The sequence below is a fragment of the Excalfactoria chinensis genome, chromosome 7 (genome assembly GCF_039878825.1).
Source record: "Excalfactoria chinensis isolate bCotChi1 chromosome 7, bCotChi1.hap2, whole genome shotgun sequence".
In the NCBI taxonomy this organism is placed as follows: domain Eukaryota; kingdom Metazoa; phylum Chordata; class Aves; order Galliformes; family Phasianidae; genus Excalfactoria; species Excalfactoria chinensis.
Window position 1 is genome coordinate 23,988,354 of NC_092831.1, and position 17,974 is coordinate 24,006,327.

The 17,974-nt window shown below is 39.1% G+C and overlaps 1 protein-coding gene across 1 annotated transcript in view; it reads right to left on the reverse strand.

Moving 5' to 3' along the window:
• BMPR2 (bone morphogenetic protein receptor type 2) overlaps positions 1 to 17,974 on the reverse strand; it is a 94,610-nt gene that overhangs the window by 15,578 nt on the left and 61,058 nt on the right. Inside the window, exons 4-6 of the mRNA XM_072342445.1 lie at positions 4,384 to 4,494; positions 3,797 to 3,888; positions 1,666 to 1,896 (exon numbers count right to left, since the gene is read on the reverse strand). Of these exons, the coding sequence (XP_072198546.1) occupies positions 1,666 to 1,896; positions 3,797 to 3,888; positions 4,384 to 4,494 (434 nt within the window). The remainder of the gene's footprint in view (positions 1 to 1,665; positions 1,897 to 3,796; positions 3,889 to 4,383; positions 4,495 to 17,974) is intronic.

Below are 17,974 nucleotides of genomic sequence, written 5' to 3' on the forward strand. Positions count from 1 at the left end.
AATGGCGCCATTCCCTTCTAGTAGCACTTCCTCAGCAGGGTTCCTTCCCTGCTGTTAGCTCAGCATACAGCAGAACATCTGCTCACTGAATTAAGAACCGTACTGCGCCTTAATTACACCTGCTGTGCACTTTTTCCAATGACTACCAAACCACCAGTGGATTGATTTCAGGCTAATATTGCTGTTTTCAACACCATATCAGGAAAGCATCCAATAATATGTTGTAAACTTCATCTGTGCATTCAAGCAGACTGTTAACAGATCCTGTTTATAGAAGACACAAAATTTCCAATCAAATTACCTGTCAACTAAAAATCTTTCATTCAAGAAAACAGCAAAACCAGATTGCCTGTTAAGACGATTATGCTGTGTCCGCTCAGGAACAGAATTCTTTCTTAACTTAGTTGAAAGTAAGCCTGCTCTGTCACAGTATACACGTGGTATAGACACGCCTGAGCTTTCCTACGGTCATCTCTCATCTCTGCAATCTCTTCTTAGATTTACAGTTCTTATAAACTGAAAAAATCAAGCGTGTTCTCACTTTAAGAGTTTCAGTAAGGACACTCTTTCTATATTTGTGAAAAGATACGCTGTCTTCCTCAATTTGCATATATATTTAGATGTTTGTATACATGTGTGCCTTTAACTTTCAACACAAACATTACATATAGAACCTGAAACATCCTAAGAGAAAAGCCATCATTACTGCTACCCATTGCTGCTCTGTTTCTTTTTGCTACTTAATAAGCTGCTTTTGCCCTCCTGCCCCCCATAACAATCAGCCTGCAGTCATCACCTTTACACACTGGAATAAATACAATGGCTTTTTTTACTTGAGACCAAAAAGCTCATTAAAGTATGATTTAATTGAACAGTTAAAGTATTTTTCTATACGACAGGAAAACAATGCCTCATATGCTACATTTTATGACTTTTCATGATAAGCAGCAAACGTTTTAGGTTGAACATTTTAAACATATTCTTGTTCCACAGACACGCACACACAGTACTGAGAACTCAGATCAATGAGTTTGAGGGATGTCGCACAGTCAGCCCAGGAGGAGAGAAGTTAAGGTTCTGCAAAGTAACACTGCTGTAAGACTTCTTCAGTATCAGTGTACAGTATAACAAAACCAATAGGGTATGCCACAGGAAGCTTTTAAGAGGTATCAATATAAAAACACCTCACAATTTATAGTGCCACAAACAACAGCACTGGATACCTTATGTTTTGTTGTAGAAAACCTGTGCCATTTGCAGCTACTGAGTGAGGTTGCAATGACCTTGATGGAGGTGTAATGTTTTTAACATCAGGTACTTTTAAGTTTACTAATTATTTTTTAAGTAAGAACTATTCTTCAAATACTGCCCGTGATTATTCCAGTTGATTTAAAAAAAAAAAAACTGCAATATAACCAAAAGGAAAATATTACAGCCAAGAATTCTTAAGACCACATTTGGTAGCAGTAACTGGGCAACTTTAAAGGGTATTACAGGAAACCATACTATGGTTCATTAAAATTGTATCTCATATGGATCATTTTTACATTACACCAGGCAAAGGCGACTACTGTGCAAGAATCATCAGAGGCTGAAGCACATCCTTTTTATGTGGCTATTTTTAGGAATCTAAACAAATCCAATTGATTTCTCTGAAGCACTTACATTGGCATAATACTCCATCACCAATAAATACTCCATACGCCCATCTGCAGTGAATCTCTCATCTCCCACGATGAAGCGGGCAATGTTGTCATGTTCCATCAGTGGAATCCTGTAAATATTCCTCTCATTGACAAAGTTTTGCCGATTAGCAAAAGAAAATACTTTCACAGCAACGGGGCGTTCATCTAGGGAGCCTTTGTACACTGCTCCGTATCGTCCCCGGCCAATCAACTGCAAAAAAGGAAGTAAATAATCAGTTCACTTAATAACAAGTAAAGGCAAAAATCAGAGTTCTCACTCAACAAAGATTAAATACCAACTTTTACACTCAATTCACTGAGGGAAATAGCAAACATTTTATAACAAGGACCAGAATTAGAATAATGTCATAAAAGATATTTTGGAAGTCCTAGGATAGGTCCACTTAGACCTGTATTACTAAATTGACCTATAGTCTGCATACCCATTAAATAAATTGCAAATAACCTATTCAGACATTTTATATCGAACATCAATAAATCAATGCACATTATGCTGATAATTCTCTTATTAAACTTTTGACTATTAAACATTTATATCTTTTGTATGATCAATTTTAATTAACTCCAGCTATACATTTTATACTTCACAAGCCATATGTTTTGGGTTAATAATGACTCTACACGAATTTGTAGGGCAAAACAGATTCCAAAGGAGATAAATGAGTTTTAATAGGAAGGAATAATCAACTCTGCGCTACCTGTAAATCTTTATTGTAGCTCCCACAATGCTAAACTGTCTTCACAGTAAAGCCTTTTCCTTCTCCATGGCAACAGAAGAAAGATGCAATCTCTGCTCTAAACCAGAACACTAGACCACCTTCAGGAAGAGTCCTAATTTCTAAAGCTCAGAACACTCTAACTACTTAAGAATTACGTCTATTGCATTCAAATAGTTTACATGCAGACTTTAATGTGAAGCTATAAGGTTTTCACAGACAAGTATCTTTTTACTTTTAGAATTACTTACAAATGGAGGAGGAGGGGAAAGCAGAAGGGATCACAAGGATCATAAGGTAATGATTTTAAAAATAATGACACTGTCTAGCAGGAATATAATGTAACAGACAGTGCTTTCCATTTCTCAGTCCACCAATGTCAGAGTCCTCATAGTGGACTGCAAAGTCAGTCAGTTCAAGGTACAAACACACAGTATGTTCACATCTTTACCAGAGACGTGAAAAAGCAAACACAGGTGAAGACAATTTGTTTTGTGATGTCCTATGGCTGGAAGTGAGATGTCAGCTCCTTAGTGTTTGAGAAAGAAGACAGAAGACCCTGGAGTAGATCTCTCCAACAAAGCTGATAGTTTTTCCAAGACTACCTATCAGTATGAGTGATTTCATCTGAGGCTTTACACACTTGTACAATACGTGCCGTTGTACGCTTGTGAACCCTGCCTCCAGTACTTTTTGTTGGCAGGGGCCACCCAAGTTTCTTTGCTGGTTATTTTTCCTATTGCCCAGAGCACACTGCAGTGAGGATGCCATGCCTGCAGCCAGCATCTCTGATTATAATTTCTGATGGGTAACAGGAAGTACCTCTCTCAATCTCTTTCACAGTCACTATAATGATTTTTTTTCCCTACCAAGAAGCTTTTACAAATTCCATGCAAGTTCTACTAAGTATACCAACTGAAAACATAGCATTTTTCAGGTTTCTGACAATGCATCTGACACCAAGCTCAGCAAAAGGTTCTAGTTGGCCCCTAGCTGCCATGGAAATAGAGAGTGCTCCACTGTGATTAATGACAATACATTAAAGCACAAATAAGACCCTATCTGCTGTAAATTCTATACTCCAACAGGCGTTACTAAAGCATTTCAAGTGACTACTGTTAAGATATTGTACTTAAAGTGAACAGAGTTGAGTAAAAGGAGTTTGATGCAGTGCTGAAATAAAGCACATTTAAATTCTCCTCATCCCCATTATTCAATTTCCAGTGTTTAATATTTTTTTTTCAAGACAGAATGTGCTCTAGCTTATACAATACTGCTAACAAAACCAGGTAAAATATAACTGCTGTAATTTTTTTTATTTTTTTTTTTTCTTACACTGGAAGAAAAAAGATTAAGAAAGAGTTGAACATTTACCTCCAGTAACTTAAGATTGTCCAGATCCAACGAGGGCTCTGATGCTGCTGCCTCCATCATGTTCATACTATGCAATCCTTGTTTACGGTCTCCTGTACAGAAAGAGATGAGAAGGGAATCAGACACTTTCTGTTTTTGTGACATAACTATATGTGAAAATGCAAACTTGCCTTGGACTTGGCATTAGCACATAGTGTAGGTAAATAGAAAGGAATCCTCTGAATTCTTCCGAGTTAGCAAAATCAGCAGCAAAGGTGCTGACAGCTACAAACTTAAAGCAACCTGCTACACACCTGTTTTGATAATTAAGTATCACTGGCAGTAACTGCAAAACACGTTCACAACAATACTTGTGTGTTGAGTAGAGGATATGTTGAAGAAGAGCAGGCCTCAAAATGCCCACTTGGAAAAAGAATCACAAATCTCTCTGAACTGTGATGAAAGCAACATCACCAAAAAATGTTAGAGGAGAAAGGGGAGCATTACATACAAACGTGGGAGAGACAAGGGGAGAAGACAAAACATAAGAGTAATTTTGAGAAACAGTCTAAAGAACAATATTAAAAAATAGGGTCATCCAACTCTACCTGCAAGCATTCTGTATCCAAAGATCAGAGCAGCAATCAAGACAGCTAGTACAGACACAGATGCAAGGGCAATAACTATCGTCTCATCCCGATGAAAAGAATGAGAAGAATCTGAAATAAAACAAGGTGAAGACCAATTGTAAATTTGAAAAAGTTAGGACTGTAAAAACACATTATTACAAAGAGGAAAAAAAACATACTCTTCATTATAAGACACTGCACTAAACTCTTTTTCCTCTTAAAATCAAAGGATGACAGGGGAGCTGATCATCTCAAGCCCAGCTCATCTGCAGCTTTCCCTACTCCATCACTGCCATCAAATGGCACCAGAGAAAGGCACTAAAACCAGAAAGTGAATCTCCCTTTTATCTGGAAAAGCTCAGCACAGCCATCAAAGGCGAAACTGATACACTCCTGTTCAGCTAACAATTTCTTAATCAAGTTTCCTGTTACAAATCAGGCTTACAACTTTATTTTTTATTGTTGTTATTCCACCACAAAAATGAAGATCTCCGTTAAGAAAGTAAAATTAAAAAAAGTTGATCATGTCGCAATGTGATGAATAATTACTCTTTCCTATTCAAACATCCATACGTATGTTAGATGCAAGATCTTCTGTGCCAAGACTTCAAAGTTGTTTTGTTTTGTATTTTGGATTTGTGTCAGTGCTCAGATCACTTTCAGTATGATTCTCACTATGTAAACCAGACAGACATTTCCAAAAACAGCAGCAGAATATCGAACAAATTGAAACAACAGTAAAATACTGAAAACTAAATGACCGGTGTTATTTAGCCTTTGGAAAATGCTTTCTTTTTTTAACACAAAAATCAAATTTTATTTAAATGCACCTCACTATTTTCTGACAGAGGGGGAAAGAGTTTTAATGCAAACATTTGTTATTGTCTTCAGTGTTTACCTTACTGCTACTCCACATCAGATCCCAATCTTGCTTCTTTCTGGCATGTAAATATTCAGCCACTTTAACACAGAAATTTCTTACTGCAGATATTTCTCTGATGTCAGAATCACTGGAATGTGGCATTACAAGACCTCATTTACCTTGGCTTTAAAACCAAGTTTGTGAACTATGTTTAAACTTGTCTTATATACTGCTAAAAGTACTCCTTAAAAGATTCATAATGAGACCCAACTATTCTAAAACCACAAAATATATAATGCACACAAGACTTAAACATTGGGTAAATTCTTAGGTGAGACTGAAATAAAATTTATCCCAGTCTACACTAGCTGAATAAACAGACAAATTCACTGCTTAAACTGTACTTATAGGAAGTTAAACACGATTCATTTATTCCAGTTCCCAGCATGGATGAACAGTGCAGAAACAGGTAAGTAAAGAAATCAGGCGTGAAAGACATCAGCTTGCATTTGTACAAAACTGTAATGGTAACCAGAACTACTAAAAAGTTGGTAAAACAAACAAAACAGCATCATCATCAACAACAACAAAAACAAAACAGAGAGCATTTAAGATGTGATTATTTACCTGAAAAGTTACCCCTCAAAAATAACATGCAGCACATACCAGAAAAACCCTTCGAACAAGAGGGAGCTCGTGGTAATCATGACACTATCAAATTTCAAGTTGTTCTGTCAAAAGAAATAGCATCACTACTAGTTTTGGTCAAACAGAGTTGTACCAGGAAAATAAGCTACTTCCACAGAGTACAGTGCTATGCAATCATAGTTTGGATTTCTATCACTTGGAGATTAAAAATCTGAGGTTCCAGTTTTCACCTAGATTGCAAATTCAAACTATGTACCTATACACACCCAGTCATGCTTATGTTTAAAAAATGCAACATAAAAGAACCTTATACAACACAAAGGAATATAAAATACTATGTAAGTGTATGAAAATGTATAATTGTTGGCAGGATAATCATAATTTTGACTATTCTATTTTTGTGAGTGGAATTGCTTAATTTTTTTTGCTTATCAATAAAAATGCAGACAAAACCACATATATTTGCACAAACATAATGTTGTTTGGTTTCTTTTACATCAGTTCAAGATGGTGCTAGATAACATCTTCACACTAAGAAAATGCAGGTTCTAAGGGGTTGAGCTTCCTGCTATAACCTCTGTTGTATTTTCTGGACTGCATAATCAGCATGTAGCCATTTACAGCCTTCCTACTGCCTATACAGTAGTCATTTCCACAGTTGTTTCCCAAATGTTATCTCATGCCCAAGTCTGATAGCTTCATTCTGACTACTCTCACAATCCACGGGCAGACAGCACACATCTGTCCACCTGGGTACCATCCTGCTCCCTTCCTGTCTTCTGGAACAGGATTTTGCTGCTTCTCTGCTCCTAGTATCACCAGGGAAGGGTATTCTGAGCTGCATCGACTTCTTAGGGAGTCTGGCAGCATTTGTACATTGGCTTTCTCCCATTAGAAGCACATGATTAAATGTATTATGAGGCCTGGCAGCAACAAAAAAGTCCCAAATAACAAAGTTTTCTGGAGATCAGTTGTAGGAAAACACGTTGAGAAAAATGATCATTGCATTCTTGGTCCTTCATGGGCCATTCCCTCTGGAAACTTTTTATCTTCAGTGCATCTCTGCACTCGCCAAATAGCTGTAAAGAACTTTTCTGCTGTTCAACAGGAAAAGAAATGTTCTTTTTTTTTTTTTTTAAAGCAGAGTTGTTACTTAACAAAACATAAAATTGGCTTATCCTGAACCATTTTTTCCTTCTTATAAACATTTTAAAACAGTGTTGTCAACTATCCAGATAGTCACAGTCAGTCCTTCAGTAGGATTTGCTACTGCAGACTGTCAAGCAACTTCTACAGATTTAGGGATAATTTCCTTAATGATGGTAACCAAACATTTCAGCAGATTAGTAATATACGGTTCAAGTTAATATGGATGGGTAAAACACTGCTTTTAACATGCATAACTGCTGTTCAATAATCCAATTCAACCTGTTGGGATCATCATCAGTAATTGGAACTGCATCAACTTTTTGACACTACCTTCAAATTTCCGACCAAGAATATTGATAATTGATATCCCAACATTATTTCCCAACCACCGCATTGCATAAAAAACAATAGTCTAAGTTCATAGAAAGACATGCTGAGAGGATGAGCTGCTGTCAGTAGGAAATGTAATGATTGCAGAGTTGATTATGGATCACAAGTCTCTCCGCACTTGTACACAGAAAATATCAGCAAAGCTCCCTCCGGTTTATGTTCTGTAAGCAGAGGTGAGCATATTTGTTTCTTCCATGGTGAAATTTTTGTTTCTGCTTAGCAGAGAGGATGAAAAACATTCCTACTTCAGCTTCCAACCTAAAACAGAACAGCTTGATACAAGAATAAGTCACCAAAAGCTGTTGTAAGGCCCAAGACACCATCAGCACCAACCTGTTTGGGTGGGAATGGGAGAACCCAGCCACTGACTCTTCAGGCAGCAGCTTAAAGAAACAAAATGTAACCAATGCCTGTGCTATTTAGAAGGCACCCAGCACTTCTGTCTTGAAACGATTCTACCAGTAATTCTGATGTAATATTTTCTGAAGTGCACCAATTACATCCCAAAGAAATATCACAACAAATAGTATCAGCTGCCTTCAAAAAAGAAGAAAAAAAAAAAAAAAGGAGCAGCACAAGTGATTAAAACAGAGATGCCCTCCTCCTGGCTGGGGAGCAGCTGGTAACCCGCAGAGCACTGCTCCCAGCAGTGTGCTGACCCTGCCAGCAGCACAGAGCTTAGTTCTGTGTTCCAAACCCCAAGTACAACAGACACTGTGTAGAGAGAGAATTTCATCAGGGCACACACAAATAAGGCATTTTAGAGCAATGCTTCCAGTGCTCGGTCAGAAACGAGTCAGAATCTGGCCCTGCACTTCTGATACTCCCCATGCGCACTGCTACCACATTAAGCATTTCTCCTTCCTCCCCTAGGACATCTCTGCCATAATAGCTGCCAAACACTGCTACAATATCTTTGGTAAGTTAGATTTTAAAATTAAGCCTCCATATTGCCACACACAATTTTCCTACTGCTCCTTTCCTAGGTTTCCTCAGAAATGACAACAAAACGCCAACGGTGCTAATGACATCATGAGGAATAATATTTTTCCTTTCAATTAAGTTTTCCACTATAAACACAAGCTTGTAATATTAATTAGCGTTGAAGTATTGCAATCTGTGTCTACAGTTGAAAAGACAACTTCTTTTATTTTTCTGTAATTTAACTTTCAAAATTGAAAGCCTCTTCTGTATGTTTTCTGTTACCATATTTTAAAAATCAGCATTTATCCCATTACCAAAGGACATTCTGAGATAAAAAGGAAACTGGGACAAAACCAGCGAATGCTGACCAGTGGCAAAAGAGCCTGTAAACATTACAGCACTATTCCTATGGAACCAGAAGAAAGGTGAAGGATTCCTGTGCCCTCCTTTCCCATCAGCAAACACCCTGACATCTCTGGCCATCTGTCCCCTCACTGCCCTTGCCGGTAGTGCATCTACCCACCAGATAAATAGATCTGATATATGGAAGAAGTTTATTACACTACGGTTAGTGAGACACTGGAACAGAGCTCCCAGAGAAGCAGTGCATGCCCCATCCTGAGCAACCTGATCTAGTTGTAGGTGTCCCTGTTCATTGCAGGGGAGTTGGACCAGATGCTCTTGAAGTGGCCCTTCCAACTCAAACAATCCAATGTTTCTACAATAAAGCCTCCATTATCCACCACCATCTAAGTTACTGTCAGTTCAAATGCCATAGTCCATGCTGTGAAGCTAAAACATTCCAGTCTTGGCTGAGAGACCATGGGAACCCACACAGAATTGCCACATTTTCCAATTCATAATGCATCAGATTGCTGACACTAAAACTATTACTGAAAGTGCAAGGTATCAAGTGGAAAATCAGGAGGAGAGAGCATCAAAGCTGCTAAAGCACTATAGCCCAAGGGCTCACTGTCACTGCCTGCAAGATCTTCATCTCCTGGGCATCAAACCTGGGACACAGCAGAGATCACAGTTAGGATAAGAGATCTTAAGAAAGCCATAAGAACAGTGAGTGTTTGCCATGTTCAAAAACTAGGAATCCCATGGGGAAATATTTGGTTATGTAAATAAGACTGAATCACAACCTAAAGCTAAACAAGGAGATGCTCTTAGAACGATGAAAGCAATAACATTGCTTCCTACTCTTTAAATGACTGAATGCAAAACTCTAGAGTTTGAAATCTTTGAATACTAAGTATAGAGATGTACACACACACACACGTATACCCTATATAAGTATTTACATACGTAGTATGAAAACAACCCTGAATACCTGCAGAAGTTGGTATTCTGATAACTGTAATTTTGAAATGGTTTCACATTTGCACACGAAACCAGTTTCTGCCAGACCCTTGTATTGCTATCAAAGTTTTTCACTCAATTTTTTAAAAACCAGCTGCCCGTTTTTCAAGTAAATGACACATAGCTGTGTATTTGTCACACAGTAGTAAATAATTCTAGAAAATACATGTGTGTATTTAAGTTTAGGTAAGTATCATCGAACAGCACATTAGAGAAATGCTTCAATTACTGCCTATAAATGAAAACCAGTTTTTAAAAGTTTACCTGTGTTCCCATACAATTTCTGGTATCGTGTTGCAGAGGCCAAGCAGCATTCCAGTTGGTACCAAAATGATAAACTACTTTAACACCAAGTAACTACTAAGTTGCAGTAGTCACCAAAAAGTATGGAGAACACCACCCTTCAGCCTCCACAGCATAGTAACATCTGATTCTTCAAAACAACTCCAGCTGCATGGACTGTGATCAAAGTCAGCACAATTGCACAGCGACTCAGAGATCTGCAGATTGCTTTAAAAAGAAGTGGAGTCTTAACGCCATCCTACAACTATTTCTTTGATGTGATCAATTCAATATGTTCATTGCCAGACTGTTACTGAATTTGCTTTTCTATTTACGGATATTAATGATATTAAGGATGAGATCAGAAGCACGAGGGAAACCTTGCATTTAAATCATAAACACAACACAAGAGGAAAGGCTGAAGTGTGTAGACAATATGGCCTTCAGCTGCAGAAGACTGCAAATTTACCCTGCAAATTGCAAAAGGGACTCTGTAAGCATGATTAACTCTACTTGTATTTCAAGTTCCATTTCTTCTCACAGTCACCGTGTGTAACTTTGTTGCCATAAAAGTCTCAGCTTTTTGAAAAAACATACAATTATCAACTATTCCAAAAGCCCATAGATTTAAACTTCCTTGTATTTTCTGCCAGGTGAACAATGTCACGGTAGGTATGCTTTATTTCCCAGTTTCTGCATTAAAAACAGAAAAAATACTTTTTTGTATTTATAAGCTTTTTTTTTTTTTTTTTTTTTTTTCTTTTAATTAAAATACTTTACGGTTGCTTACAGAATATCTGTGCATAATGTACAAGGAATGATCTGTTTATCTGCTCAGCCTACACACAGTTATACAAAATGGACTTTACTATGCAAGCCAGGCCAACTGCTTGTCACCAAGCACTACCTCACTGCTGATCCACCATCCTGAAATGTGAGAGTTCAGTCTTCAGCAAGTTGGAGTAAATAACAAGAATACCTCCAAATATAAACAGCATATCAAAATGACTCAAATTATTTCAAGCAAATCTTAAATTCATTCAGTTCAAGGAAAAATGTTAAGCAGAGAACTTGTAAGAAAGAAACATACGTTGGTGGCCTTTCAGATATTGAAGCAGGCTTTTCAATACACAGAGAAGAAATGCAGTCACACAGCTAAATGCATAAGCCCACATTCTCAGCTAAGCTGGTACTTCGAGGCTGCAATACCTCTCTTGAGTTTCTCTCTATAGATCTCCACAATGAACTCCAACAGGAGCTATTTCCAGTTTTCCGTAAAAATATCCAATCACAGAATAGCTTAGGTTGGAAATTCCAACCCGCCTGTCACGGGCTGGGTTCCCCAAGGCAAACCTGCTACCCATATGGCCAGCTGTGAATAATGAAAGGAAAAAACTGCATTTCCTAAACATTTTTTTCCCTGCAAATTTTTGCCACGCACCTAAACTTTTATAGGTGCATGCCTTAAAACAACTATTACCTTATTTCTGTTTTAAGCATCTGTAAATTCGAAGTGAAAATTCTGTCAGCACTTGACAAATTATTAATAAAATTAAATCCACGCTAAAATTTTATAATAGCCCAAGACAGTGTAAAATGTAAATATCTAATACAGATCACCGTGATCACCATCAAAAATCAAAGCAAGATTCAAGTAAGAAACACAATAATTTTACATCCAAGCATCTGAGTACACAATGGCTGAGGTTAGCAAAGAAACTTCTGTGGAAGAAGACCGAGCATGTGGTGCTGGCACAGATGAAAAGCACAATGGGAAGAGTATTTTTTTTGTGAGAGATGGTGCGACATTCCTTAGCAAACAAGCCTGCCAAGCAGCAAACCTAAGGCAATTTTCTTTCATAACTGAAAATGGGTGTTTCCTGCCCAGACTCAAGAGCAAATCCTTGTTTTCTACTGCAGTCTGAAAAGCTCAGAGCAGGAAGTTTGCACTATTTCCAGACATCTCATTATTTGAAGAAAATGTTTAAGCAGTCACCAGTATCTTTCCAGTTTGCATTCAGTATCGTCTTTTTATATAAAATCATATTGTTATGTAGTGTCCATTACGGCATCTTTTTCTGATTTTTTCCACGTCTGAAGAGCTAACATTTCTGTTTATATTTCAGAGGTCAACAGAATCTCAGGTCATCTTGCAGACATCCACACCCTGGGCTCTCAGTAAGCACTGGACCCCCCCATGAGTGCTGCAGTAATATCCTGACCTGGCAACAACGCATTGCAGGTTCCCCGAGCTCCACAGAGAATGCCTGAACATACAGATTTTACAGCTTAAACTGTATAATTTTCCATAGCATGCTCCAGAGGAAGTCTGCTATGGCAAAAGTTGGGTAGACATCTTTGGAAACCTGCTGTAGTCTGAAGGTCGGATGGGAGTTCTCTGGGCCTTTTCTCAAGGCCTGAGCCTGAGTGGATTCCCTTCCCCAATCCCCATCCACTTCTCGAGGAGCATCTACCAGCAGTCCAGGCTGCACATACTGGATTCATTGTCTTTGTTTTGAAAACTGAGGGCTGCACTGAGACATGAAATTTAAGAATTAAGCATGTGTGGTAATTTCTTTGGCAGAGAAGTGGGTTATGCAATCTCTAACGGCTCTTCCTTTGATGAGTAGATACAGGGACGCAAATTAGCAGTCTGTCACCTTCCTAGAGAAATACTCCTGAGTAGATAAAAACTATACCCAACCTCTTTGCCTTTTCATCTTTGAGTTTTCAGTGCCATTTCTAACACTGCTTGAATACTCCATTAGAATTACAATGTAGGTAAACTTAACAGCAACTCCAATCCCAGATTTAGATCACCTTTCTGAAGCGCCCTAGACACAGCTAAACATTCACTAACTAAAGAAAGAAAAGAAATATCTTACTTCAAGCAAACAACACTTCAGTGCAGACCTGAACCCTGCATTCAAGCTTAACCAAACACTGACTTGGACAATAAACCATGTACCAGGTCATAATTTTTTTTCAATAATAAAATGGCAGAAAAAAACATCTACATTATCCCCTTGTATAGCTTGTGAACTTAAAGGCCTTCCTCCTCATCACACTAAGTGCAAACAGTGGCAGTAACATAATGGCACTGGGCCACGGTCTGTAGAAACTGGAACAAAAAAATGCATGTGCTGCAACAGAGAAAAAAAACACACTTCATAAAGCCTCTTTAAAGTTATTTGAAATCCAGCTGGCTCAATAGCTACATATTTCATATTCTTAATGTTCCCAGGCATATTGCTCTACTAAAAATAAAGCACAAAAATGACATCAAAACACTGAATGTGTATTTTCATAGGAGCATGTGAACCCCAAACCACAAATTCCTTTAAAGGAGGCAGCTGTGATCCAGCACGCCCGCACGTTCTGTGTCTTCGATAGCTGTGAGCTCAGGATGGCCATCCCCAAGCTGGCAGTGCTGCCTCGCTCTGTCAGCCTGGGGCTGCTGGCAGGATGGCCATGCCAGGGCTGAGCAGTGCAGCCGGGCCTGTACAAGCAGGCACTTCCTGCACGCACACCAGTCGGGCAGCCGCTGCCTGCCACGCCGGAGCCTCGGATGTTGCTGTTTACAGAATGTGGAGCCAGGCCGCGGCTGAGGCTGGAGGCCTGCTGTCTGCTTCCGTGCAACACTTGCTTTGTCTGGGGCTGCCACGGAGAGCAGAGCCATATTGCTTGCCCAGCTGCTCCTGCTCTGCTTGTGGGGAATCAAAGTGGGGCTCCTTGCCTGGTACTGAAGCTGGGCACCACCGAGTGAGAAGTCGGGATGTTTTTCCTCTGTCAGCTTTTGTAATACACAATGAGAACTGAACCAATTTGCCAGACATGACTGTGTGGTGTGGTGTATCAAAATCACTGCCCCAACCATGCACCAAAACCTTAATTAGGGCAGAATTGTAGGCAGCTAATCTGTTCAAATGAAAAACCAAGATCTATACAAAATGATACAGCAAGAATGAGTTTGACAAAACCCTTCATAATGCTTCTGGTTTCTGCCCCAGTCTTTCGGAATTAGAGCCCTAAATCAGCTTAATGGTGTAATCTTTAAGTTTAGTAAGTATTTTGGTATTATCTTCTGACTCCAGAACATTTTTCTGTACTTTCGGAACAGTGCACATTATGTTGGTACACAGTTCTGTAATTTTAGATTCTGAAGTACCTGCTAAAAGCAGTGAGGTAAACCCATCTGATATTTTAGCAACAGTTAGTAAAGATAGCGTTTGTCTGATTAATACCAACCCAAACACCACATGGTATTCTATAGTATGCGTCTGCTCCAGCTTCTCCTATCATGACCTAGGAGGGAAAAGTCTAAGATGAAAGCATGTGCTCTATTTTCCCCCTAATCCTCACTCATACTCCCTGTTCTTCCCTGTTGTCTTCCCTGTAGGGCCAAATAATTCCTAATATTCACCAGATTCCCTTCCATGCTTCCCAGATGAAATTCCTGTAAGAAGCTATTGAGAGATGAAACAGAAAGCCTCAAATCCCTCTCCACTTTGCTCTATGGTCCCGGGGAAATGCAATTAACGGTCTCTTCTCCTTTACTTGAGACCCAGGCACCCTCAGTCAGCATCAGCGTATCTTCACCCCTCTTTCACTCCCATTCCTCATTCTGTTCTCATCCATACACTGGCATCGGCCATGTCTACACCTGCGTGCTTGTGGCCAATGACTCACTGAACCTCCCCTAGTTCCTGCTGAAAGATGAATTTTCCCCAGCAAAGAGACCTTCACAAGGGCTATTTCCCTGCCCTTCATTAACACTGAGATTCAGTCAACTCCTGTCAGGAAGAACCACCTTCTCACAGATATTTCACATACATGAGATGGAAGGCAGTTGGGGACACTCTTAAGTAGAAGGAAATGAAGAGAAGAACAGAAGAAGATGTGGAAACCTGCAAACACAACAGAGCATGGCAGAAGGAGGCAAAGGCATACCCAGCACACAGCAGGCAAAAAAGCAATGGATACAAGGACCCAGTTAAGGAACGACCTTTCCTTCAGGCAGACCCCAGCAAGATAGTAGTCTCCATTAACACACAGCTTCTGTTTCCAAGCTGTCAGCCAAAGCGTCCTCCTTCAAATAATTACAGCTTGTATGAGGGCACACAAGTGCATATGTTATATATCTGTCTGTAATTTTTTCCCCTTCAAGGAAGGAAGCACTTTCCAGAACCTGAACTATCAAGCTGGCCTTGACAATGAATAATCTTAGGTAGGTTACTTCGTTTCTCTGTGCTTTAATTTAGCCAGTTATACAACACAGAAACAGTAACTTCCCTAACTTCAAAAGATATTCTGATTATTTTAAAATAACATAAAGATGAAAAAGGCAATAATGATAAATAGCAATCCTTAGTCTGCACTTATGCAAAATGCTTCCACAGATTTAGGTGCTTGACTTCAGATGAAATGCAGACATCGTTTGATGTTCATTTCTTGCAGCACGGGTGCCAGCTCAAGCTTTGCTCTCCGCCTCCTGCTCCAGGAGCGTGTCCCACCCTAGCAGTGCCACCAGCTGCACAACCACAGATATGTTGAGCAGTGAGCTGGGTAAGAAAGCCAGCAGGGAGATCATGGGGAGTGGGGATGGAGGAAGATCTAGAAGACAGCAGCCCTGCCAAAACAAATACACATCAATCCAGCGTGAAGGCAGCTATCAAAGCCATCAATTTGTGTTACACCGTGGGCATACGAGGAATACAGCTGACCTCACTTGTATAACACGCTCTTTCTGCCCCAGAGTAACAAGCTTGTTTCAAACCAGCAATAAATATTTCAACACAAATTCAATTAGGTAATGTGGAAACACTGAACAATCCTGTGGAACTGATTCTTTTGAACAATGTTGGAATCTGTGTGATTTCTAGTTTCAGAGACTGAGCAAAACCCTTCTGCATACTAAACTATAACATATCTGTAGCTCTTCTATTTTAAATACGCTTTCAGAGCAATTAAAAGAACTCTCAAATCAAATGCTGAAGTTGTCACAGCCCTGTGTACTGATTTTAACTGTCTTAGTGACATTGTACAATTAATTTTTAAGATTGGTAACTTCAGAATATATGTTTAGACAAATGCTTGCTTCAAAGGGTAGAAATTAGAGTGGGAAACACAGCCTCTTTAAAAATGAATATAAAGCAGGCTTCTGTCAATCTGATTTACTCAAACCCTGAACGTACCATGAAATCCTGTTAAATGAATGGCAAAAAACTCAAGTCTCATAAAATGAATAGAAATCTTTTTTGTCAAATAAAACTAATTTAAACTTGAGAATGACTTTTCTGACAGGTGTGCTTGCTTTAATACATCACAAAACACAAGCAGTCACAGCCACGGTTTTGATATAACTCATCTGGCTCCCAGCTGGGCACCAAAGGACTTTTAGATTTCAAAGATACTATGCAATTTGCCCACTTCTAATATGTACTTGTCACCCAAAATTATGACAATAGACCTGTGAATTTTTTTCTCCACCATTCTCACCCTAGCCTTAAAAGAAATCAGGCTTAGCAATATGTAATTCTACCACCCCCATTAGCTGACTGTCAATTGAAACAGGGGACTTTAATTGACTTTATTCTTTCAGCTTGCACTATATATACTTCTGTATTTTTCTTTCTAAACAACTCTTTGCTTAAAATTTCAAATCCATGGAAGGTTTGTGAGGAGTCCAGAGCACTGCTATAGCATAGCTAGCTATCAAGAACATGCATAGAGACTATGTTCTAAACAAATCAAATATAGCTACATTTCAGCAGTAAGTAGATACTGAAACTTCAAAAGTCCTTATATTTGCTTCACCAGAAGAAAAGTAAAAATTTGCAGTTACCAGCATCTACTTGGTTACTGTTTGGCTGTACTGCATCTTGAATGAATGGATAAGCTTACCTACCAAACTCAAGAGCTCCATCATAACACAGAGCTCCACTGTGTCAATAGCACTTTTGGGAATAAGACACTGCTGCTGACATAACACAACAGCAGTGACAAATAAAATACTAACTATTGTTATTTTTCCCTATGTTTTTGTTCTCCGTGGATGTAATTGCAGTCAGTAGGGCAAAATGGATGGTGCTGATTGAGCTATTGTGAATTGCATGTTCTTCCTGTGAGTGCAGGTCCAGACACTGCTGTCTCTGGGATGGCAAGGGAAAGCAGAGAAAACTTGGTGAAAACATATTGCGAAATAAAGCACAGAAAAACATCAGCAGTCATGGCTAGATGGAAATATAGAAAATATCTTAATTGTTCTTCTGAAGAAGTTTTTAAATGTCTCTACAGAACAACTCAAGCTCCCCTGCCTTTGTGAGCATTGCCAGCAGATCAATCACACACTTGCAAGCAGTTCCGATGCAGATGGGAAACGCTCACCACTACGTGTAGGTTTGGGTGTGTGGAGCACTGCACACACCCACATTGGACACTCCCAGCTGCAGAGCCATTCATAGCATCTTTGGAGCAATCTAAAAATGTGCGTGGGTGAAATAAATACACACTGTAAACCAAAAGCGTTACGCATCTCCTGAGAGCGGTGCCAGGAGTTCGAGGAGGCATGCTGTCCTCAGGCCTTGTAGCTCTTGCAGAGCTCTTGTACAGGCACACTCAGTGAGAGAGTGCCGTGAAAGATGTGCCCAGCTTTGGAAATAGGAGACTTCTTACACCCTGCCCTAAATAGAGAGTACTTAGTGTGTAATGGCAGTAGGGGAGAGTCTGCATTGAGGAGCTGTTTTTAAACTGATTTGAGATTTTCTATATAGCTCAGACATGCTAATATTTTTCTTATTTTGATACAGATCAGTTAAATGTGATTTTTAAATTTTGTTTGTTTGTTCTTATAGAAACCATCAAGCTCTGATGTGGGGAGAAAGTTTTCATAGTAGGCTCAGATTGTTAAATATCTATTACAATGTTTAAATTTTGCTAGTGGAAGAAAAC